Source organism: Pleurodeles waltl, chromosome 5 (genome assembly GCF_031143425.1).
Source record: "Pleurodeles waltl isolate 20211129_DDA chromosome 5, aPleWal1.hap1.20221129, whole genome shotgun sequence".
Classification (NCBI taxonomy): domain Eukaryota; kingdom Metazoa; phylum Chordata; class Amphibia; order Caudata; family Salamandridae; genus Pleurodeles; species Pleurodeles waltl.
The window spans coordinates 124293004-124316640 of record NC_090444.1 but is presented as its reverse complement, the minus strand read 5'-3'; the positions used below and the strand labels follow the sequence as shown (position 1 = coordinate 124316640).

General features: G+C 44.7%; 1 protein-coding gene across 2 annotated transcripts in view; it reads left to right on the top strand.

The window, feature by feature from the left end:
* The first annotated feature begins 4004 nt into the window (after positions 1-4004).
* The window catches only part of KIF13B (kinesin family member 13B), a 537272-nt gene continuing 517639 nt past the window's right edge, over positions 4005-23637 (top strand). For both annotated transcript variants that reach the window (XM_069233796.1, XM_069233797.1), the window contains exon 1: positions 4005-4175. In XM_069233796.1, the coding sequence (XP_069089897.1) occupies positions 4121-4175 (55 nt within the window). In that variant the 5' untranslated portion in view covers positions 4005-4120. The remainder of the gene's footprint in view (positions 4176-23637) is intronic.

Here is a 23637-nt window from a genome sequence, read left to right as displayed (position 1 = left end):
CACTAGGAGGAGCTGACAGTTGAGCGCGATGTAACATCATGTACAATTAGCAATAAGAGGATCAAATGCTCGCCCGCCTCTCTGCCATACCTCATCCAAGGTGCAAAGGAAATTCTAGAAATGCACAGTGCTCAGCAGAATCCCTTGTCGAGCTTGGAATGTCTTACAACTGAATATGCTGGTCTCTTTGCAACGGTTGAAGTCATAGGACAAAAAGGTCAGGGGTGAATGGGTCTCCCTTTTAGTTCTCTGAAAAGGAATTGTCACACTAGGAAGATAACCAACTTTGGAGGGCTTTTAAGAGGGCCTGAGTGATCCAGTCCTATGGAGTTACTTAAGGAAGGTGAAAAAAGATTTGAAAAAGCAGAATTGGGAGCTCTTGAGATCTAGGAGCGATGACTTCTGGGCAAAATTGCTACAGTATATAAAAAGAAATAACTCAGCCAGTTTTGGGCAGACTCAGTAGGTGGAGCACAATCAAAGAACTCTTTAGAGCAACTCATAGAACAATCAGGAAAAAATTGACCCAAGAACCACAGTCTGTGTTCCCCACACGCTTTGGGGTTTGGGATAAAAGATGTAATGACCCCTCTAGGGTGGGGAGCAATACTCATGGGCAAATAGTGCAGCAAGCAAAGCACAAGCTCAACAACGCTGAAAAAGTTAACAACTTATGATCTGACTTTCCAATCTTTTTATAGTCTGAAAAGCCAGATTGCACCCAAATTATTAATTTGCCCACAAAACATTGAAAAGCAAATTTCCAAAGGGCACAAAGAAGGTGCATCGGGTCCAAACGGGATTGCACCAGCAATTTTCAAGGAAGACCCATCTTATTGGGCTAAGGAGCAAGAAACACTCTACAATTTTGTCCTAGATAAAGTCAGGAATGGCTCAGTGATCTCGCCAGTATTCAAAGAAAGGAAGTGCCAGAGGTAAACCTGAGAACTATCACCTTGTAGCTTTGATAAACAATGGAGCAAAATACTTTGCAGGAGTCATTCTGGAAGAAATACAGACAGGAGATGAGAAAACCATGTAATTCCACTAAATCAGACCAGTTTTACCAAAGAAATGGGGTCAATAACTAACATCATGACCCTATCCCTGCTGAGTGATTTTGCAATGTTTTACAAACAACCTGTCCATCTGGGCTTTATCGACTATAAATCTGCATCGATGGGGTAAGCCACAGCAAATTATGGGCAAAACTTGCAGCTTGGAAGGTGCTGGGGGACCTTCGAAGAGCACTGCAAATGTTACACACGAACATGTGGATCAGGATTAAATTGGGGGATGGCTCCCAACTGTCCAGGATGATACCAACAATTGAAGGACTAAAACAGGGCTGCGTCTTTGACCTGATGCTCTTTAAATTGTTCCATACCCATTTTCCTCCACTACTAAATAAAATCAATAGTAATGCACCAAAAATGGGAGGAATTTTGCTATCAAATATGCTGTATGCTGATGACATAGTTATGGTTAGCAGGACAAAAGTGGGGCTGCAACGTCTTCTTGACGCAACCTTGGAATACTAAAAAAAAAATGGGCTGACTATAAATATGAAAAAAACCCATACTCTAACATTTCAACGGAAATAACTGAACAACTATAACTGTTTTTTGTAAAATGAAAAGCTGGAGCCAGTGAGTGCATACAAGTATCTTGAAGTATCATTTAAAACTAAAGGGAGGTTTGCAGTGCAAATAGACTAAATCAAAAAGAAAAGAAAAGCACTTGTGGTTGGACTCGCTGTGCTGCACAGGAAGCTGAAGGGCTTGTTGCTCTCCCTGATACTGGAGGTAGCAAAACCCAAATTTATCCCTAGGCTGGCTTATGGGAGAGAGGCTCTGAGGGGCCGAAAAGCACTACATTGGAAAGCACAGTTTTGAGAATCAGCAGGACTGTTTTCCATCCGCTGGTGTACACCTCCTTAGCACAAATTAAGTTGGAGTTTGGCCTGCAAAAAAAATCCTTGGGTAGGCATGCGACGTTTGTGAACTGCTGTCAAAGTTTTAAACTTGCAAAGGAGGGCTCCTTGGGCTAACATCTCTGGTTGGAAATACAGGGGAGGTATTGTTCACTCATAAGAGATTACCTACAAAAGGCACTTATCAATCTGGGTCTCTCATCCATATGAGCCGCATATCTGAGCAGTAGTGAACTAAAAAGAATAACAAACCTAAACATTTAAGCACTGTCTCTGCTGGAAGAAAAGCAGTTGCTGGCAAGGAGGAGCCATGGATGGCTAACCTTTAGCAACTACACGAAGGTATCCCCTCAGGGTACTTAGCAGCACCTTAGAATAATTACACGAAGGGGAAGTTACGGACTGGGGATACTGCGGTTTTAAAAACATCATCAGCCTTGGAGAAGGAGGAAAGTGGGGTACTACGCAGGCTCCGCGAGCAAGCACCAGAGGACATCATTCATGTTCTGTGTCTTTGCAAAGCCCCCCTGAATGATCGACGGAACATTCTATATAAAAAATTAATTACGTGAGAGATACATTTGTGCAGTGAGGGAGTTGTTGCATGTTTTAATCCTATGGATCTAAGATTAAACTGTGCACTGGTGAAATTTCTCAGGACAGTGGAGAAATCCTGGCTGCAGAACGCAAAAGAAGTTGTGAGTACCAGTGAGTAAGGACAGTGGCCAGACACGGGGCATTATTTTTATAGTTAAAGGGGTGTTATGGGGGGTGGGGCTTCTTGCTTTGCGATCACTAATGGATATGTCAGCAGTTAGGAGTTTGATAGAACATATGGCAAAAAAATAGAAACTCCTTAAGTGGATTGCTGCTAATGCACTTTATATCAATTTCTTTTGCACAATATGCCTCTTTTTATTGGTATTGAATGTTAACTGCTTTTGCCTACTACGCTAAAGACCAAATTTGCACATTAATGCATTTATGCTCCATAGGGTCAACCAGGACATCAAATTATATTTGGAGGTTTCACTTGGATTTAACTCTGTGCAAAGATTTGGGCAATTTTGCTCGATAATATCTGAACTCTTATTTGGAAATGTGCACATTGCTTAATAATTTTAATGTTTTAACTGACAATTGACAAATTATAGTAAATAGAACTTTTACTGCTCTATTGGATGAATTTAATTGTATTGAGGGTAATTTGTATTGTAATGCTTTTAATTAACTATGCACTTAAACTTTGATAGTTAACTTTGATTGTCCGCTCTCTATGCAGTCAAATGATAATACCTCACAGATATTACTTTGTATTAAAACATTATGTGAAACATTTTGTAAAACTCAAGAGTTCCCAACATTTCTCTTCTATAAGAAAACTACAGTTGATGGTTAGGTCTTTATATCACACCATTTGGTACTGGTTTTCTCACCCATTCATACAGTTGCATTGTTAATACAGAAACATTCTGTGGAAATTAAACATTGTAACACGTTATTATATTATTTACGAATATTTTGATGGGAGGGTCATAATCTAACCTTTTCTATTAAATCACTTTCTTCTCAGCACATTTGCTTTATTGAAAGTTTCAAATGTCCCATTCCTGACCTAGGTCAGGTTTGAGAAAAAATATATTCTGCAACTGTTCAAACTTAATACATATAAATGTGAAAGCATAGTCTTCTCACTTGCTTTTAAAATGGAGCTTTTTGTCTAAGACCTACTCGTATTATGTTTGTATTTATTACATTAATTTTCATTATTAAAAACACTCTTGCGGTTTTAATTTTACCTCTGCGCCAACTTACTGTAACATGCAAATCAGAAAAACGTGGAAAACATATTTAACTGTAATAGATAATTTGTGAAAATAGTTCTCCGTTGAAAGAGCGACGTTTCAGTCTGTCTATTGAGGGTTTTGGGGAAACTACCCATTCCAAAATGGCCGCCACGTTCGACACCGCTGCAATCTAAAAAGTGTGGTCGAGACCCCGTGACGACAGATCGTATTACCGAGGGCTTCTTTGCATAACCCGTCCCAGCTGGGTGACGTCCCCTCTCGGAAGGCCCCGCCCCTGACGCCTGGCCCCGCCCACTCTTGTTCTCGCGCTCCGGGTGGGTTTGCTCCGTCCCAGAAGGAGACGGAGGCCGAGGGCTGGGAGGAAGGCGGCGGGGCAAGGATGAGCGGCTCCAACGTGAAAGTGGCGGTGCGGCTCCGTCCCATGAACAAGCGAGGTGAGCGGAGCAGGGACAGCAGCCGGTACCCCTGCTTTTAAACTCTTGGTAGCTCCCGGGGTGGCAGGGCAAGGTGCAGCCCGGCACTGACAGCTCGGACTGAGCGCGGGCGGGGGAGCTGGGACTGAGTGCCCTGTAGCTGCCGGCATCTGGGCGTGCGGACCGGGGCTGGCTCCGAGTCCCGGAGAAGGCGGGGGATCCCCAGCTGGGCGCTCCTGCAGCCCCAGAGCTGCAGCTAGCTGAGACCGCGAGCAAACATTGGCATTCACTTTTAACACTCTGCAGCTCCCTTTTTAAGGAAGCTCCACTTCCTCCCTGAGACGAGTGTTGTCCCATTTAAAGCGAACGGCATCACCACCCCAGTTCTTGTGGAAGTTAAACTTTTTAGTGCTTCTTCCCAGAAACTCCCCCAGGCAAACATGGAGCCAGCACTTAACGCACTGGAAAGGCACACAAACACATTCTTCCACCTTCATCACAAGGCACACTTCTCCCCTCCTTCAGCACCACACCCCGCCCCTTTTATACAGAAGGAAGACATCCTTCGTCCTTCCTCGCCTACGACTCTCTTCCACAGGGACCTACACACGACCACCCTCCCTCTCCATCACCTTGTGCATTACAGAGCTCTTTACTGGGGCAAGTCAAACACGTATTAACAAAGTAACAGCGTAAAATACTTTACTCATCAGAGGCTTTCCAAAGTTAGTGTCAGTTGTCATGTTTTATACTCTGTCTTTATGATGATGCGTGCAGGTATTTTATTGGCTCTCCTAAGGTGACACGGGGCTTTTCTACTTAACCTGTTGCAGCACATACTTGCTTTTCTTTTCGGAAAGTGGGGAATACAATTCCCAAGTGTGCGTCGGGCAGTGTAAGTGAAAGTGCCTCTGTTGCTACTTCTCCCAAGACTAACTATTGGCAACCTGTATCCTCTGTGAATTTGAGGTGATCTGTGACACCTAGCGCTGGTATTCTGCGATTTTTATTCTGTGGGTGTTTGACCAGTGAAGTATTAATCAAGGCTACTGGTTCTTTCAAGTGATCTGTTCCTTTCCAGCTTGTGTTGTGTGGATCTGAGTTGTGTCTCCAACTAGAACGGGAACTGGTTGTATGCTACAGGGAAGTCTCTACAGCTGCTCGTAGTCTGCTATGTTAGGAACCTCTGTGACTATCCCAGAGGGAGTTTGCAGCTGTGAGGACGCGTTTGTTTACTTCTATTACTTGGTAGTGGAGGACGTTTGGTTGCTTTCTAGTTGTAGCACCTGAAGTTTAACATACACTTCTCAATAGTTAGCAGCAGAAGACATCTCCTTATTTCAGCTCTGTCACCTTTATTGTGGCAGTTTCTGTTTAAACATAGAACTTAATTCAGAATTAAGGATATATAGTTTCTGTTGTAGATTGGTCACCACAGCTACACCTTTTTTAGGGACCCCGGGTCTTATGGGAAAGGGAGCACTACTGCCCATCAAGGTGCACCTCTATATCTTTCAGGATGGGAACACCTCCCTCCTGGAGACACTGCTCTCCTCCCTTCATCCAAAGCCTCGTCCCTGCAGCGCTCGCCTACCTTGTGCCATACAAAACAGATATTGCTGTGTTGTCAGTGTGGTTTCCATTCATGCATGAGTGTAATAAAATAACGTATCCCATCTACAGTCTAATCATCACATCGAGCGCCTTTTAATGTAATCTACCCCCAAGAAGCTGGGGTAAATGCATGGAATGGTTCCCTTAGGGACGCACAATTAATCCCAATAACAAACAACCAATAACCATCGGATTAACTACTAACCTTAGTTTCCTGTGTAGGGGGTGCTACCGCCAGAGGTGCTTTCTAATGTTGTAGGGGTTAGGTATAAATGCAGTTACAATATAGAACTGTGGCTGACTCTACTGTTGTGTTTCGACAGCACAGTCTAACTCCTGGATACGTTTGCATGAAGTACTGAAGTGGAGACACTTAAAAGAAAATACTATTCAGAGTAAACAAAGGGACAGCAAAATGTATCTTTTAGAGTGTCACTGTTCACAGCTTAAGGAATGTGATAATTCAGCATTCTACCTTGACTTGTAATTACAATACAATGTCCAAGCATGCGTTAAAAAAGTTATTTCCCTCGACAGCACACGAGTGAGAAACGTGGTCTAACATTCCAGCTCGTGTTTTTCTGCTTCTCCGTGTTTAATTTAGAATATTCTGCTCTCAATGAGTGTCCTGTATTGTAAGATTTGCAGCCCTTCCACCTCAGGCTGTATTCGCCTTTAATGAACGAGATAGCCCTATCCAGAGAGCTTGAAGAGGTTATTAAGTGCTTATTCGGTGCACATCAACATTTGGTGGTAATTGGCGATTTTAAAGGATTGAGAATGCAGCGATTTGTTTCTGAGGATCCTTTAGTGGGTGCATATTTGTTATTGTATTATGCAGTTTGATGTATTGTGACCTATTTATGATCACAATAAAGAAATCAGTGATTGACAGTGCATATTGTGGACTAAATGGCTTCTCTGCACTTGGGCAAGAGTTTTTACAAATAACAAACTTCTTGGTCCACGTGTAATGGACTCCAGAGGACGGACAGCCCAGTTGGTCAGTCCAGGATGTGTCCGTGACCCTGATGTCCTGATTGCGCGCTGACGTATCTTACAGGCTTTTGTTAAATGTGACGCACTGCTTTGCTTATATGTGATGTTTGTTGTTTCTTTATTGGCCAATGTTTTACCCATCTTGGTAGGCCGTCCTTTGTGTGCCGAACAAGCAGGAGCCATAGTTTATTTGCAAACATTACACACTAGTCCCTGGGAGGGCACTGTGTATTCACGCTGAGGTATTGAACAGACGCCGTGTGTTCAGTTCTCTCACACGTGCTTGCAGACGTTTGTACACGAAAGTATAGTCGCTTTCTTTAACAGCTGTCGTTGTTTGTACATTTTGTAACGGTTATGTTAAAGTGTTTCTTAGCTACGGAAGTGACGTTTATCTCTTACTTGGGCAATACCCTGGGGAGGTTGTTGGATTTGTGGGCTGACATTCTTTTTTCCCTGGTCTCCCACCAGGAGAGAATTTTAATTGAACACATTTTAATCCAAAATGAAAAATGCAAATCTTTAGCACTGTTCTCAGTGCATAATTTGTAAATTAAAAGGTGCCGGTGCCCAAAGCCTTCCTCTTAAACATGCGGCTGCTGCATTTATATGTGCGAGCACGGAATACTGAGAGAGCGTAATCCTAAAGCCATCTCGGACCTCTTTAATCCATTAAGAGCCACTCCCTGCCCCTTTAGCTCACTCTTGCAGCTTTCTGCTTCCTCCCATTGTGACGCTTTTTCGTTTTTCTCTTCCTCCGTCTTTCCCATTTGTGTCTTTTGCTCCCAGTAAATGCCTAAGGCAGAAGAATAAGCCCCGGCCCTCAAAAATCAGTCACGGTGCTCGGCACCGAAAACAATAAGCACAAATTAAGCACTGACTGTTCCCTGTTTCACTTTTGTTTTTAAGTTCCAGGCAGGGAGATTTACAGCTGCCACGTACTAATGAGTTTTTTCATTCATTAGGAAAATGAGAAGTGAGTACATGGCAAGTGTGGGTCTAGCACAGCTACTCACGAAGGACCGGAACAGTGATTTGATGTCAAAAAAACAGTTGTCACTATTCGGTTTGTTTCAAGTATATCGACTCTATCTCATAACATTCGTGTGCCATTTTAAGCAGCTGAGGCCCAGGGTAGTTCCGCCCGCGCGAGTTGCCCGGACACACTTCAAGGTTAGTGCACGAGCTGTGAAGCAAATTCCATGTTTGTGCAGTTCGACTCCGGGAGCGCGGTTCAGCCTGTGAAGCAGAGTAAAGGACTCACTAAAGGTCTGCACAGGTGCCCACGTGGTGTGCTGCGACGCACCATCCATTATAAGAACTCCTGAGCAGAAGGTGCAATAGTTAATGCACGTTTTCCTTCAGAGACGAGGCGCTTGGTGCCGCAGAGAAAGTGAAAGCCTACTCGAAGGACACTTCAGTGCCCCTCTCCCCCATACACCGCATGAGGTCATTGTTATATCAGTTCTTGATATGTCTCTGCCGTGCAAACGTTGCACAAGACGCCTGGCTTCATCGGGACCGTTGCTTGGCCAGTAAGATTTTTGTGAAATAACCAACATTTTTGAAGCTTTTCCAAACGGAGGGGGAGAGAGTGCCCTTTTTTCTGTGTGTGTACACATTTCTGGTGAAATCCGACAGACACCCCACCATACCCGACTAGAAGCACCTGAACCCACCTGTTTATCACAAAATACATTTATAAGAGGGGTGTAAACCACCCCCCCCCCCCAGCTACGTCCCTGGGCTTCGTCCCGGGCGGACATGATGCGCACGCGTGCGCCTTGAGGCACATGGCTGGCTCACACAGCCTTGTATGTGGTGACCTGCTCGGTAGGTGCTGGCGGCCTGTGGGTTTAGGGAAATGTGGTTTCATGTCGTTGCAGCATATTTTCTGTAGAGATTTCTTGGCAAAAGTTCGACTCTGTTTCCCTTTGACACCATGGTGTTATTTGGTGTTTATCATGCTGAAGATAGGACCTTTCTGGGCTTTTTATCTAATCCCAGGAGAGGTTCGTGAGATCCCTGTGGCAGAGTTCTTATAATTGCGTGTGATGTGCAAACAGACTGAACGTGCAAAGCTGTAACTCGGCTTCATACTTGAATCCCTGCAGAAAGGCTTGGGCACGTGCCATATATTCCAGATAATCATTAACTATGGAAATACATCATACGTTATATAAGTGCATGTGGAGATCCTAATAATCTGGCGTGGCTCCAGCCCTCGTGGTCCTACACTGGACGCCCCTGCTATACCCGGAAAATCTAGATCATGTGCTTTGCTTCCTAATCTGAACGCTGAGATAAATTGCTAAAATCTAGTTTCTACCTATGAGTTATTGATTGCCAGGATGTTGCACTTCCAGGACACACGGGCACGGGACAGAGATGCCATTACGCAATGTTTACAGCCGAGTGCAGGAGCACCCAACCCTGACATTGGCCCACGCCCACAGCTGTAGCACGTGTCATGGGCCACTTGTGCCCGCATTAACAGCTGTCTTCACTAGAATATAGCTTCTTAGTAAGGGAGCTTCTCGGTACAGGGCGGGCAACTTGGATCACAGGAGGTGGTCACCTGTAGGGGAACCCTGGAAGGATCCCAAGGGAGGAATGAAACCTCCTGGAAGTGCCCTCAGCTCCCACAGTCCGGTAAAATGTTGGGTTCCAAAGGTATGCTGTGTTGGGAGAGTGAAAACAGATTTTTAAGTGGCTTATATACCCAAGAGGTTCAGTGGAACAGATACCTGAGGAGCTTGGTGCTTATTGTGTACTCTACTGCAGAGCGGGGCTCTCCATCCTGTGAACAGCAGAGGCTGGCATGGGCATGTGGTCAGACCAGTCAACTAATGACCATAGCCAGATTAGTGATGTTGAAACCACAGGTAACACGCAGCCTTAGTTCTGTGGAGCTTGAGGGATTTAAGGGGACAATGAAACTTTGTGAAACCCTACTCTAGCGCTTAAGTTTCACCGTTATGTATTTTGCGGTCTTCCGTGTAGCTGGGAATTTCAGATCTTTAAATGATGGTATCCGCACCCACAGCCTGAGTCTTCCCTCATCGTTTACCAACACCTGCACAAAGGACATTATGTCCGAACATGTCAGCTCACGTGTGTGCATTGCAGTATCACTTGTCGTGTTCATGTTCAAGCTGCAGGACCTTGGCACGGGCATGCTTTGAAGTTTGCGTAGCCTCTCCAGCTGCAAGACCGGTCTGACAGGTAGGCCGCTTCCTAAAACCCAAACATCAGGTGAGGTACATCTTAGGTTTAGCATTCTCCTTCCTTCTCAGACCTGCTTTTCTGTCCTGGAGGTCAGAACCTGTCACTTAAAGCTTGGGAATCAGTCGCTTGCCAGTACCAGGCTTATTTTCAGAATTATATGAGAGCCATGCATAAGAAGCAAAACAACGAAAATGTTTTTGTTTTTTAAACGCAATAGAATGAAGCCACCTTTAAAACTCATGATCCTTTCTTCTGTGTAGCATTTTCTTATGCAATCTTGTTGGAAAATGGTTAATTATTTTGTCCCTTGAAAGTGTTTTACTCCCAAAAAGAAATACCCTTTTTGGGTGCCCAACAGGCCACACAAAAGTTTTAGCCAAACTGAAGCCTATAAATGATGGATCTCTTTTTACTTAATAAATAATGCATATGTAAGTAGCTACCTGTGCTGGGAACATGTGAGTCCTACTTTGGAATCGGACTTGTACGTGCACACCCTAGAACCATGTGTCCTACTTAATTTATGCATAGTTCCTGTTACCCTGGGGTCCTTAGGCGTGCTGTTATTCCATAGTCTGGGGCACAAATAGAGACCATCCTCCGGCATCTCCTTCAAGTAGTTACATTTGAACCTGGGAACAGTCTGATTGCAAAATCTGTGTCCCATTTGTAGTTTAAACCTGGCAATTTCCCCCCAAAGACACTTTTGAGCCAAGCCATGTAGATACCTAAAACACTAAATGCGTCAGCTCGAGTGTAATTCTTCCAGAGACGGAAAGTCAGTGCATAAAGCTCAGAGACGTGATCTTTTAAAAAATAAATTACATATAAAATTCTATGCGCTTCAGTCAGCTGCACAAACTGGAACCATTGCTGCTCCTGAGCGCCCCAAACTAGGCATCTGTGTAACTTGCTGTTGCATTGCTCAAAGTCCCATTGCCATCATGGTGGCCTTTTTTTTTCAAGTAAAAAAAAGCATCTGTTTTAACTGATGTAAACAAAGAAAAACAAGGTCTCAGACACTAATTCAGTACAGCATCAACACTTAGCGCCAAACGCAAATGATCCCCACGTTGGTTGTGCACATCTCGACTTTCGAAGAAACAAGCTGAATGAAGAACCAAGTTAAGTGACCTGTACCATCTTAAATCTTTCCGGATCTCCAACCTTCTGTGTGCTTTATAAACACACTTTTAGATTTCTGTAGCCCTACTTTTGTCATCGCATAGGTGTTATCCTTGTGAAATGTAACAAAATCTCAGGTTTTCTGAACCTAAAACATATCTGTCAGCATTTTTTCCTCTGAATTGCATATAAAAAAGGAGATCTGCAGACTGATAATGCGCCTTGCTGGCATTAGCCAAATGCTGGGGCATGTGCCGTAATTCTCCAGCACATGACTTGCAGGAAGCTATCCAGTGGTATCAGCCTATGAGTTCCATGAAGTTGGCACAGTTGCTTTTAAACTTGGTAGCATGTTGAATCTAATTGTGTTTTTCTCAAACACGCCCCAGTAGTAGGCTTCCCAAAAGGTAATTGGCCTCATGGAAAGTACAGTATATGGTCATGTCTAGTTCAAAGTTGGATCCAGGATAAATGCTTCAGAACCATTACACTGGTGGGAACATCTGACATGTCAATGAGAATCTTGGCCTTCTGGCCATGAGGGGCTGCAGACTTGTTCAATCCATGTCATGGCTCTGTGCTTAAGGCAATTTCTGCAGAAATCCTAACTGCTCTAACTTACAAGACAAAATTGGTCACTGGAAATCAAATAGTGGCAGAAAGTTGGCCCCAGCTTTTCTTGGTGCTTGCTAACTCGGTTTCATGACTGTCATTTGGTTGAAGATGCTTTGCTTACGACAACGGTGTGACACTGGACGCTCATCTGTCTTGTCATGGTGTGTTCTGGGAAGCTGAACAATCAGAAAACTCTGAAAAACCTATAAATCATTATGAATATTGATCAAAAGCATCTTGTGAAGCCCTTGCAACTTGTCAATTTCCCACTGCATCAGTGACTGCTCAAGACTTTCTGGCACCTGCAACAGACATGACTTTGAAAGAGACTTCTATCATGATCAGGGGTCTCCAGCGTGCAGTACTTTATTTCACTTGGAGTGTTTTCAGCATCATTGGTTCTTTTGCTGCAAGTATCAGTCAAGATTATCAACTGCATTAAGACTTAGTGAGACGTGACCTGCTTTAGCTTGAGAGAAGTTTGATCCGAGGACAAAACCCCAGAAGGACCTACTGGAAGAGACTGCTGCATTGATCAGAAAATCTTGCATTAATTCTTTATCCTGTACCTGTTCCCACTTGGAGCCTTTACTTGACATTAAATTCTTCACTGCAAGAATCCGTTGATCTCAGCTGACATCTCAAAAGCTTCAATAGCTAGTTATCCCCTAACACTTCAAAATAGGGAGATCCAGTAAAGTTTCTAAGTGCCAGTTAGAGGTGGGTGAAGCAGCAAATTAATAAGGGGAGCCTAACCAGAGGCGAGCCATTGGTCTGACTTGGACCTTTGCGCACTAGCTGAGCCCTGAAAATGTGTGCTTTGTATATTATGCAACCAACCACGTAAAATATAATGTCTCTTCAAAATTCAAAAAAACATTTGCAATTCAATCAATCAATCAATCAATCAATGTATAAAGCGCACTACTCACCCGTCAGGGTCTCAAGGCACTGGGGGGCAGGGGAGAGGGAGCTACTGGTCGAATAGCCATGTCTTGAGTCGTTTTCTGAAGGTCAGGAGGTCTTGGGTTTGGCGTAGTTGGAGCAGTAGGGAGTTCCAGGTCTTGGCGGCGAGGTGAGCGAAGGATCTTCCTCCGGTGGTGGTGCGGTGAATGCGAGGGCGAGGCTGGCGGAGCGGAGCTGGCGGACAGGGGTGTGGAAGGTGAGTCTGTTGAGGTAGGCCGGACCTGTGTTGTGGAGGGCTTTGTGTGCGTGGGTGAGTAGTTTGAAGGTAATCCTCTTCGATACGGGTAGCCAGTGTAGTTCTCTGAGGTTGGTGGAGATGTGGTTGCGGCGTGGGACGTCAAGGATGAGTCGGGCGGTGGTGTATTGAATACGTTGCATTTTATTTTGTAATTTGCCCGTGGTTCCTGCATAGAGTGCGTTGCCGAAGTCCAGTCGGCTGCTGACTAGGGCGTGGGTGACTGTTTTTCTGGTTTCTACGGGAATCCACTTAAAGATCTTGTGGAGCATGCAGAGGGTGTTGTAACAGGAAGAGGAGACTGCGTTTACCTGCTGAGTCATGTTGAGTGCTGAGTTGAGGATGATGCCCAGGTTCCGTACTTGGGTGGTAGGGGTGGGGGCGGCTCCGAGGGAGGTAGGCCACCAGGAGTCGTTCCAGGTGGAGGGGTTGTTGCCAAGGATGAGGACCTCTGTTTTGTCTGTGTTTAGCTTGAGGCGGCTTGATTCCATCCAGTTGGTGATGGCGTGAAGTCCCTTGTGGAGGTTGTTTCTTGCTGTTGTGGGGTCTTTCGTGAGGGAGATGATCAACTGGGTGTCGTCTGCGTAGGTTACTATGTTGATGTGGTGGGATCGTGCGATGTTGGTGAGGGGGACCATGTAAACATTGAAAAGTGTTGGACTGAGGGAGGATCCCTGTGGGACGCCACAGATGGTTTTGGAGGATTCGGACAGGTAGGGCGGAAGGCGGACTCTCTGGGTTCTGCCGGAGAGGAAGGAGGAGATTCAGTCGAGGGCCTTGCCGCGGATCCCGGTGTTGTGGAGGCATGTTCGAAGGGTGTGGTGACAGACGGTGTCAAAAACTGTGGAAAGGTCCAGGAGGATGAGCGCTGCGGTTTCGCCTTTGTCGAGCATGTTCCTGATGTCATCTGTGGCGGCAGTGAGTGCGGTCTCTGTGCTGTGGTTCTTGCGAAATCCTGATGGGGAGGTATCGAGAGCTTTGCTGTCTTCCAGGTAGCGGGATAGTTGGCTTTTCACGATTTTTTCGATGACCTTCGCTGGGAAGGGGAGGAGGGAGATGCGCAATGGGTCTTGCGTTTGCTCGAGTTAGAGCTATTAGCGTTGTAAATTCCTAACTGGACTTTTATTGCCACATAAATTGAAAATTAAAAGTAAAACGGTTGACGTAATCAAGCCGATTCAAAGCGCTACCGCCACCATGAGCACGAAGCAGAGACAAAAAAGGAAAAAGAAGTTCACTCAGATTCAAACATATCGGCTATTTTGCAATTATCCATGTAACAGGGTCGATGGCCAAGGCGGTAATAAAACCTCCCAAGGAGGGACAAACCTAAAGCATTACCAATGATGATAAAGGATTTTTGAAAGGTAAGCCCACAAACCATAGTGATGGGTGTGCGTTGGGCGTGATTAAAAGCCCACATAGTTACAACCCATCCGAAAAGCAGCATTTGCACACTGCTATGCTCAACCTAAAAATAACATTTTAACATGTGGAATCTTTGACATACCTCACATTATAACAATGAACTGAAAGGTACTTAGTAAAAATGAACGTTTTTAAACATGAACCACTAGCAAGCTAAGAGGCCCAAATTATTATAGAGCAACATTACAGTCTATTAAATCAAGTCCAGTAGGTTTTTTTTTTTACAACTGATGTACTGAACTCACATACTTGAAAGTGCTTTCATATACGATAATGATGAAAAAGGAGTTATGGTGAAATAAAATACTTGCCTGAGATCCCACAATTTAAGCAGGGAAGCTGCAATTTATCTAGTTTTTTTGGTTTCACTTTGTACAAATCAGCAACTTAAAGGCGATGATATTTGTCTATCCTTATGTTAAGGCTTTGTTTTTCACCTCTTTGTGAATTTTCCTGCTAATTCTACATAGCGTAAACTCGACCAAAGATTTTTGAGTGATTTAAATGAGCACCTATTACAATACACAAGGTCAGTTAATTTTTTATAGGCACAGGAGGTTAAATTATTTGCCCAAATTCACAGGATGTTGAGTGGGCACCCAGACTGGTTCCAGAATTTCAAAGTGGGTAGCTCTGGCAGTAACGCCACATGAAGCTCAGTGAAGGTGGCTGGTAGAAGCCACACAAAACCTCGGCTCGTTATGGGCTCGAGGTTTCAACAGAACCTCGAGCTGACCCAGAGCCAGGCTACAGACTCGAGACTGGCTCAAGCTTTCAGAGACTCGCCCACCTTTAGTGCTAGTGTAACGCTCAAGGTGGAGGTAATCACTGAATACCACCATACTGCCCTCTTTGCCCGGAGTGTTTAACACTGTTGAAAAGGCCCTTATTGAGGTTAACGTAGCATTTTTAACAACATTTGTGTGCCGTTTGTGTCCCATTGTAGTATGTATAGCCCACAAAAGTTGGCACTGACTTTAAGGCCATGATCTTAAACCCCTATGAGCAGACGGTCACTCTTTTATAGTATAGTCGAAGTATTGTTGTTCTTGTTTATCTTTTTCAGTTTTCATATAGTATAGATCAGTGGTTCCCAACCTTTTGACTTCTGTGGACCCCCACATTATCATTACTGATCCCAGGGACCCCATCTGAATCATCACTGGAATTCAGGGACCCCCTTACTGAGTCAGCACTGAAAGCTGGGGACTTAATCTGTTAATATTTAATTTTCTAAGCTGTCGCGGACCCCCCCGAGGAGGCTTCGCGGATCCCCAGAGGTCTCCGGACCACAGGTTGGGAGCCACTGGTCTATGATGATTTATTTTTACCGTTTTTAGAACTTTCTTATGCCCTTTCTATTTCACTCTTCTGCATTGTATTCTTCATCCCTTACATGCTCATTGCCTCTTGATCTGGGCTCGGCTGCCTAACGGTGTGGGCTCGGCTGCCTAAAGGTGTGTCACTGTAACAATTGGATGTCATTGGCCCACCTCTGCCGGTGACATGCTGAGGCCGCCATACTGCAGGAGTAAGTACACTAGAGAGAGGCCAGAGCCCATACTCTGCTCCAGTCGGTGGCCCTCAAAGGGAGTTGCACTATCTGGCTTTTATTGTAGCTCCTGCTGGAGCTCAGGCTCAGTCTAAAAGCGCCCTGATGCATAGCACTGTTCTCGCTCCGTCGTAGTCAGTCATAGTAAGGGAGACATCCTCGGACATTCTCCCACGACTCGGGTGGTGTCACAACTGTTCTTGACAGCTGGAGATTAGCTCCGATCTCTCTTTCTTCTTACAAAAGTGCATGCATCATATTCCGAAAGAAGGCGCGCCTTTATTTATTTGCTGGAAGAGCAATAGCTTTGAGATCACACCGGAGCCGCAGTCATACATATTTAATTCACTGTAAATATTGCAAACAACCAATTTAGTAAATGCCATCTTTGCCGATGTAGAATGGCCCGTATTAAAAGATCAATGCTCCCCCGGCACACTAAAGTGTTTATTGTGCCACAACACAGGGAGGGAGGCCGCGAACTGTTCCAATTCGTGGAAATGTGACTCCGGCGGCAGTGTAACACATCCCCACCGGATCGGTTTCCTCTGAGGAGCTCTACGTCACGTTGCAAGCAGGGAGATGCATCACGCACAGTTTGCAGCCGTGTTGTCATCATTTTGTTGCAATCAGGAAGGAAATTCCCCAATCCCTTTTGCTTTTTTCCTTTCAGTTTGTATATTAGTCAATGATTGTGAGAAGAGCTTCGAACAAAACTCCCCGTCTTTTGTGGCAAGGGAGCAGGCCTGGCAACTCTTTGTTCTTGTTCCGGCATCGCTGACTTGTGTCAAATCGTTTTGTGAGATGGAATGAAAAGGACACACAAACTGAGGACTGTGTGGCGGCGGTTGTGTGTGTGCGTGAGATACACTGGAGACAGAATCTAAATCTCGATTAAACAAAAGTTTTCAGTTGGCAACACAATAACACCACAATGGCCCTCTCCTAAGTTGACTGCAGTGGCTTTGAAAAACAAGGTCATTGTAATGTAAAATGATCTATTTACCGGGAAATATCAGACAAATCTTCTAACAGGAGGCCCGTGCCTTCCTGCTGTAATGGTTCCATTTCCTAGTCTAATACTTTACTAAACTAATATCGCAACTCGACCGATGATCTTCTCCTTTCTATTACCTGCACGGCCCACACAAGAAGCGCTTCTTTGAAGTTATCTGCAGGAGATAAGGAACTCGGACTGGTTAATGTGGCCAAGGTTCTTTGCGAGGGCTGCACGTGCCTGGGTGGTGCCCTGCAGCCTGAGTTATCTCCTAGAGGACCTTTTGGCTTTCAGGAGAGGCATCTCCGGAGACTCCCACATTCCCAGCGCAGAGGTAGAGATGCTTTTGTGCCCCATTGCCTTCCCCAAGTAACCAACAAGGAACTACCGGCAGATGTTCATTGCCCCAGGGACTGTCACCAGGTGTCTTCCTTCGGTGTCACAAGAGGTTTCGGTTTCAACTCCAGGGCTTCCACTCTTTAGACCTAAGTCCGTCCCTTTTCTTTGATATTTGGGTTTGTTTCTTACATATGTATATAGGGTTATTTAAAACACATGCTTGGATTTTTATGAGGATCAAGGTTGGGTGATGTCACTTCCTTTCTTGTCATGTGGATGATGTCACTAGGGAAGTGGCGTCAAAGAACGCGTGATGTGAAGATATCCCTGTGATTTTGTGACATTGCTCCTGGAGTAATAGAACACGTCTTGTCATTGTGCTCTCCGCTGAGTATTTGTTGCTGACGCTGCTCGGGTGCACTTGTGGCGAAAGGCCTGGCCTTTCAGGAAATCCTGTGTAGGTCATTGGGGTTGCAACAACAGCGACACAGACTACTGGAGTTAATGACACTAACGCCTACCCGACTGGAGTTGGTACTAATAACTTTAGCAAAGTTAATGTTTTACATGCATTCGCTACTAAAGGCACCTCTGCTGCAATGCGTTATTTAGAGCGACAAGTGGAGGAATACACACGCCGCGATGGTGGGGTAAAGGGATAGGGAGACTTGATGGAGACTAAAGACACCAACACATATTTTTGCGGAAATAATAGCAAAAGTATCCACTAACAGTGCACAGTTCTACATATTTATATGGTCCCTTGGATGAGTGAGACGTAATGCACAGTATCACAGAATGCTTAATGTAGTGCTGGGAGGAACGTTAGACGGGGTTCTTTGGAGAGTTTGTGTATTTTTCAGGGAGTGGAATCAAGAAGAAAAGTCATCCTTTCAGGTTTTGTAAGCATCAGTCACGTGACGCTGGAGGAAGGATGATGGCGTGGATCTGGCAGGGACCATAGAGATGGAGTTTGAAAATTGTAACCTGGACATCATTTAGGTATAGGTTTTCACCACTGATTTATTGTGAGGGGGGGCTTAATTGAGAGTAAAGAACCCAAATGTGAATTTGCTGTCAGGAAAATGTTTATTTTCAAATAGTTTTTAATCGGATTTCCAAGTTGCATCACAGACACAGTAGAGGAGCCTGCTGTCAGGGAACTCTTTATGTGCAGTGTCCTGGACAACTGAAGGCTTCACAAAGCTCTGGAAGTCAGAGGAGGTAGCAAGTGTTGGGGCTCTGCACTTGCTGCAGCCAGGTAATGTCTTACAGTGAGGTTTGGTGAGAAATAGGAGTTCTACATTCGATAAATTTTCTGAAACAACCACACTTCTGATTCTACTCTTCAAAAGAGGTGACAGCAGCCTTTTTACTTTGGAGCCAGGGGACACAATTAGGTAGAGCACACTAGTGCACTACGGCATCTGATTCCGCAGTTAGATCCCTACTGGTGTGCACAGTAGTGCATCACAATAGCCAATGTACTGATTATATTCTCATGGTTATGTTACCTTGGGTCTGTCTCCTTTTCACAGACCCACAAATCTAGCCATGCCTTACTCACCGGAGCAGTGCCCCATACATTTCTGGAAGGATTTGAGTGACAGTCTTCCTGTCATTATAAACCTGTCCCTTGCCTTTTCTCTTGCCTTTACTTTCCTGTGGCCAACCTATGATTGTCCCTTTTTAGGGTCGAGCCTGCGTTGCATGCGCTCACGCATGCGTATCGCAGCGAGACGCTTTAGTGTTTAGAAAAGGTCTCGGAGCCCTGTCAACTTCACGTCAGTGTTTTTTATTGGTTCGTGGGCTTGCCTAATAAAATCTGCTTGCTTTCATTAGTCGAAGGCACGCATACGTCATGCCTTTTCCGGTGGCTAGCCCTCCTCGAGCGCAGCGACCAAGTACAGAAAACATGCGAGGCTCGCTGTTTTCCATCGGGCTCGTGGACTTCTTTTTCTCTAATTTACGAGCGCGATCTCGCTTGGCAGAAGTCGAGCGCTTTACATAGGTAATTTCACTTTTTCGGGTTATGTACATAAATGCACTTTTGCCCGATAGGTGAAAATTCGGGTTAGGAGTTTACAATGCGATCAGCTCTAACATGAGCAAACGCCAGACCCGTTGCATTGTAAATGCTTGTTGTCTTGTGCTTTCACAAGCTATCAGACACACCGAAAGGGATGGGAGGATGCTTGCAATAAGTCTAACCACTGGCAGTCACTTGAGTTATCCTTTCAACACATTGTTCTTGTGCCCACCACGCCACCTCAGATTAGACGCAGCCATATGCATCAGTCTTGATCCTGCTCCAGTGGGAACAGTCCAACACGAACTGCCAAGCTAGAGGGTCTCTAAACCGTAACACAAGCAACCCACGACCGGTTTCTCTATGATTGGGGCTCTTCGGTGAGTTGTATCTTGGCCCCTGTGGCACAGTGAGCAGTGGACTCCCGTCTAGGCATATGCTTGACCACATAGGTCTTTACATCCAACACACAGAAGGTGATGGGAGGATGCCTGCAAAAAGTCTGATGACTGGCAATCGACCGGGGTAACATTTCAACCCATCGTCCCAATGGGAATAGTCCAGCTCGAACTGCTAAGCCAGGACAAGGCTGATTTGCATATGACTGGGTCGCAACTGAGGTGGCGTTGTGAACAAAAGAACAATAGGCTGCTACCCCAAGCGATTGCCAGTGGTTCGGTAAACTGCAGATATGCTTCCCAGTTTTGTGTGTTTTCTTCCACAAGCTGTGCCTGATGCTGGAGTGTACACGTTTCCTGTAGAAGAGGATGCTGCTGTTCATTTGAAAGTGTGAGAACTTGTCACTCTCTGCAGTCATTGTGCACTGACCTCTGTGGGGCCCTTTCTGTAAATGTTGTGGGCCCTTCACAGCACAGAGGTATACAGCAAATGCCACCTACAACTGCAGGTGGCAGATTCCTATTTACAGACTTAGAATCCTAGGATCCTACTGTGTGCAGTTTGCACTTTTAACAGCAAAAAACTGGGGTTGGTTGGATTGGCTGTTGTTGCCGAAGATCTCAAGGGTTGAAAGCCTGGGTGCTCCTAAGAGAGAGAGGGTGGTTACTGCAGATGTTGAAAGCATTCATCGTTACAGCTTGATGTGCATTCTTAAACATGTGCAAAGCTTTTCCCACCCTAAGTGCTCCTTTAGATACACATCTGAAAAGTTAGGTGTACGTAGTGCAGGTGGTGTGAATCTGCCTTTACATGTGTGAAAACAGGGGGATCATACATTTTAATTTCTCTTAAACATGTCTGTCTGTCTCTGAGGGTGTAGGGAACAGCAGAGGTGCGTAGTTTGGGGAAACTGTTTAGGTTGTACTTTTCATTCGTTTTATTTATTGTTCTTGGCATTTGCCATAACAGAATACGTTTTGAAACATACAAACATGAGTCAAGAAGATAGTAATTCACATCATTAATATCCCCTTTAAAACAAGAAGCAGCAGAAAGCCCGACCAGGGTGACCGCTCTCTTTCCAGCTGGAAAAATAATTAAAAAACAAAGAAAACGTAGAATAATAGATACTAAAATGGTGCAAATTCAAAATCAGTTGTTCCACTTCCCACTTACAATCCAAGCACTTGAAATACATAGACACTGCCAGTACCAGGGTCCCACTCTTATAGGCTCATATACCATTTGGTTTTTATATTGCCAGTGCGCCTCCTTGATCTTGGTTATCGCTGCCCCATTAACCGCAGTGGGGTCCTCAAATAATATTGAGTTTCAGCAGCGTTGGAGTTATGCAAACATAATTCCTCCAGGGCATCCTGGCCAGTGTGGGGCATAGGCTACCTCCCTTCTGGCACCCATATAAATGCCCGCTACTCTGTTTCTCTGTTTGCGAACCCAATAAGTTATTCGAGCTACGGCAGTGTTATCCGAAATGGGTTTAATGCAGTGCTTAATTTGTAAATAAGAACGTGGCGGTGCTCAAAGTCTTCCTCTTAAACCCGGGGCTGCTGCAATTAAATGTCAGAACACGGAATACTGAGGTGGCGTAATCCTCAAGCCATCTTGGGCCTCTTCAATCCATTTAAAGCCACTTCCTGCCCCTTCAGCTAACTTTTGCAGCTTTCTGCTTTCTCCTATTGTGACGATGTTTCGTTTTTCTCTTCCTCAGTCTTTCCCATATGTCTTTTGCTCGCAGCAAATGCATGAGGCAGAAGAATAAGCGCCGGCCCTCAAAAATAAGTGCCGGTGCTCAGCACCGGAAACAACAAGCACAAATTAAGCACTGGTTTAATGCCCAGTTCCAAATATAGCTCTGCTAGAGGCGCACCCGGACCAAACAGCATTATTGCTCCTAGAAGCCTGTTCTCAATTTTTTAGAGTATAGAAGAATCTGTATAACCTCAGATTTCTACTCCATATGTTGCTGCTGTAACTGCCTTTGCTTCATAAACATATATGGAAAGAATAGCGGGCAGTCCCAGCTACATCTATTGACTGTTATTGCTCCTGCATTAATGTTGCAGTTGTTTTTTTTCCCTTTGCTGTTTCCAGGTCAGTGTAGTGTTGTATTCCATCCCAAGATACCTGCTCCACGATTTCACGGTTCACCATAAAAGAGCATTTTAGCTCAGTCCTTGGCTTCAGTAGCATAGATTTAGTTTTGGAAACATTGATGTCAAATGTTTCCTTGTGCAGTAGTCAGGGAAGACCTTAATAGATTTGTGCATAGAAAGTTCTGCAAGAGAAAGCAAACTGTGTCGTCCACATATAATAACAAGCATTTGCAATGCAACGGGTCTCGCGTTTGCTCATGTTAGAGCTGATAGCGTTGTAAACTCCTAACTCGACCTTTCACCTGTCGGCAACAGTGCATTTATGTACGTAACCCGAAAAAGTGCAATTAACTGTGTAAAGCGCTCGACTTCTGCCAAGCGAAATTGCACTAGTAAATTAGAGAATAAGTAGTCCACGAGCCAGACAGAAAACAGCGAGCCTCGCATGTTTTCTGTACTTGGTCGCTGCGCTCGAGGAGGGCTAGCCACCGGAAAAGGCATGACGTATGCATGCCTTCGACTAATGAAATCAAGCAGATTTTAAATGGCAAGCCCATGAACCAATAAAAAACACTTGTGTGACGTCGACAGGGCTCCGAGCCCTTTTCTAAACACAAAAGCGTCTCGCTGCGATACGCATGCGCGAGCGCATGCAACGCAGGCTCAACCCTAAAACGGAAATACATGAATTACCGAGCCTCGGGCAAGCTAAATTCTGCCTTTCTAGGTGAGCTCCAACAACATTCAAAGATAATGAAAAGAGCAGGGGGGCAGCACACACCCTTGTAGCACACCAGTAGTTATCGGAAAACTCACCGTACATTCTACCCTGAACCCATAACACGCTTGGACAGATGTCTAGGCAAGTTCTGGAAGACGATACTCGGGTACAGTCCCTGCTGATGTCACGCGAGCCAAGGTAAGTCCCTAACTACTAAATCAAAAGCTGATTTCAAATCAACAAAGGTTGAAACCAATGGGACCTTCCTTTTTCTGGTATATCTTACACATATCTCCTCCGTCCCGTGCCCCTTCTGAAGCCTGCTTGGTTGTCAGCTAATATGTTCCTATCTTCAGCCCAGTCTTTTTTGTGGTTGGAAAGCACCCTCTGGTAGATCTTACCGCCCCATCTAAATGGGTGGTAATTGGGCTTTTCAAAGGCATTTGCCTGCCAGTTTTGTGAATTCCCAAAATGAGGGGTATCATGCGAATTCAAACGTAAGCCTGTGAATTAATAGTTTTTTCCTTATTTATTTTTTGCGAAATCTATCTCTATCAGGAAATTACGAAGCAGAATTTCTTTGCTGTACTGCCCTTGTTGTGTGTAGGATCAGTCTTTCATGATACGTTTTTGAAAAGATTACCTCTTCCTCTTCAGGGTGTGTTATCTCATTATCCGTATTTTTCAATTAAAGTTGGTTCAGAAATATCTTTTGGATAAGTAGTCTATGGGTGCTTGGTTAGTAGCTGGCTTGGAGCTCTCAGATTGGGAAAGTAATGTGCGTAAAAGCTTTACCTTTGTGTTAGATTTAGATCTGTGATGAACTCAACTGGAGTTTGTGTTCCCAACATGATTCTTGAAGAAATGGGAATTGGTGAACACAGACTGAACATTGAGGATGTGACTCTAATTCACATAATGTGGTTCTATGCATGAGTTTGTTTTGGAAGATGTGTTTGTGGGGCTACAATGATGACTTTCCAGTTATCAGCTGCTTGGCTGTGATTCAGTTTGGATTGGGTATCATATAATGAGAGGTTCAGGGTTTCACGATTTTCTAATGCAGCTTTATTAATACTAAGAAAGGCATACAGTGCTGTGAAAATTCCATACTAATGTGAC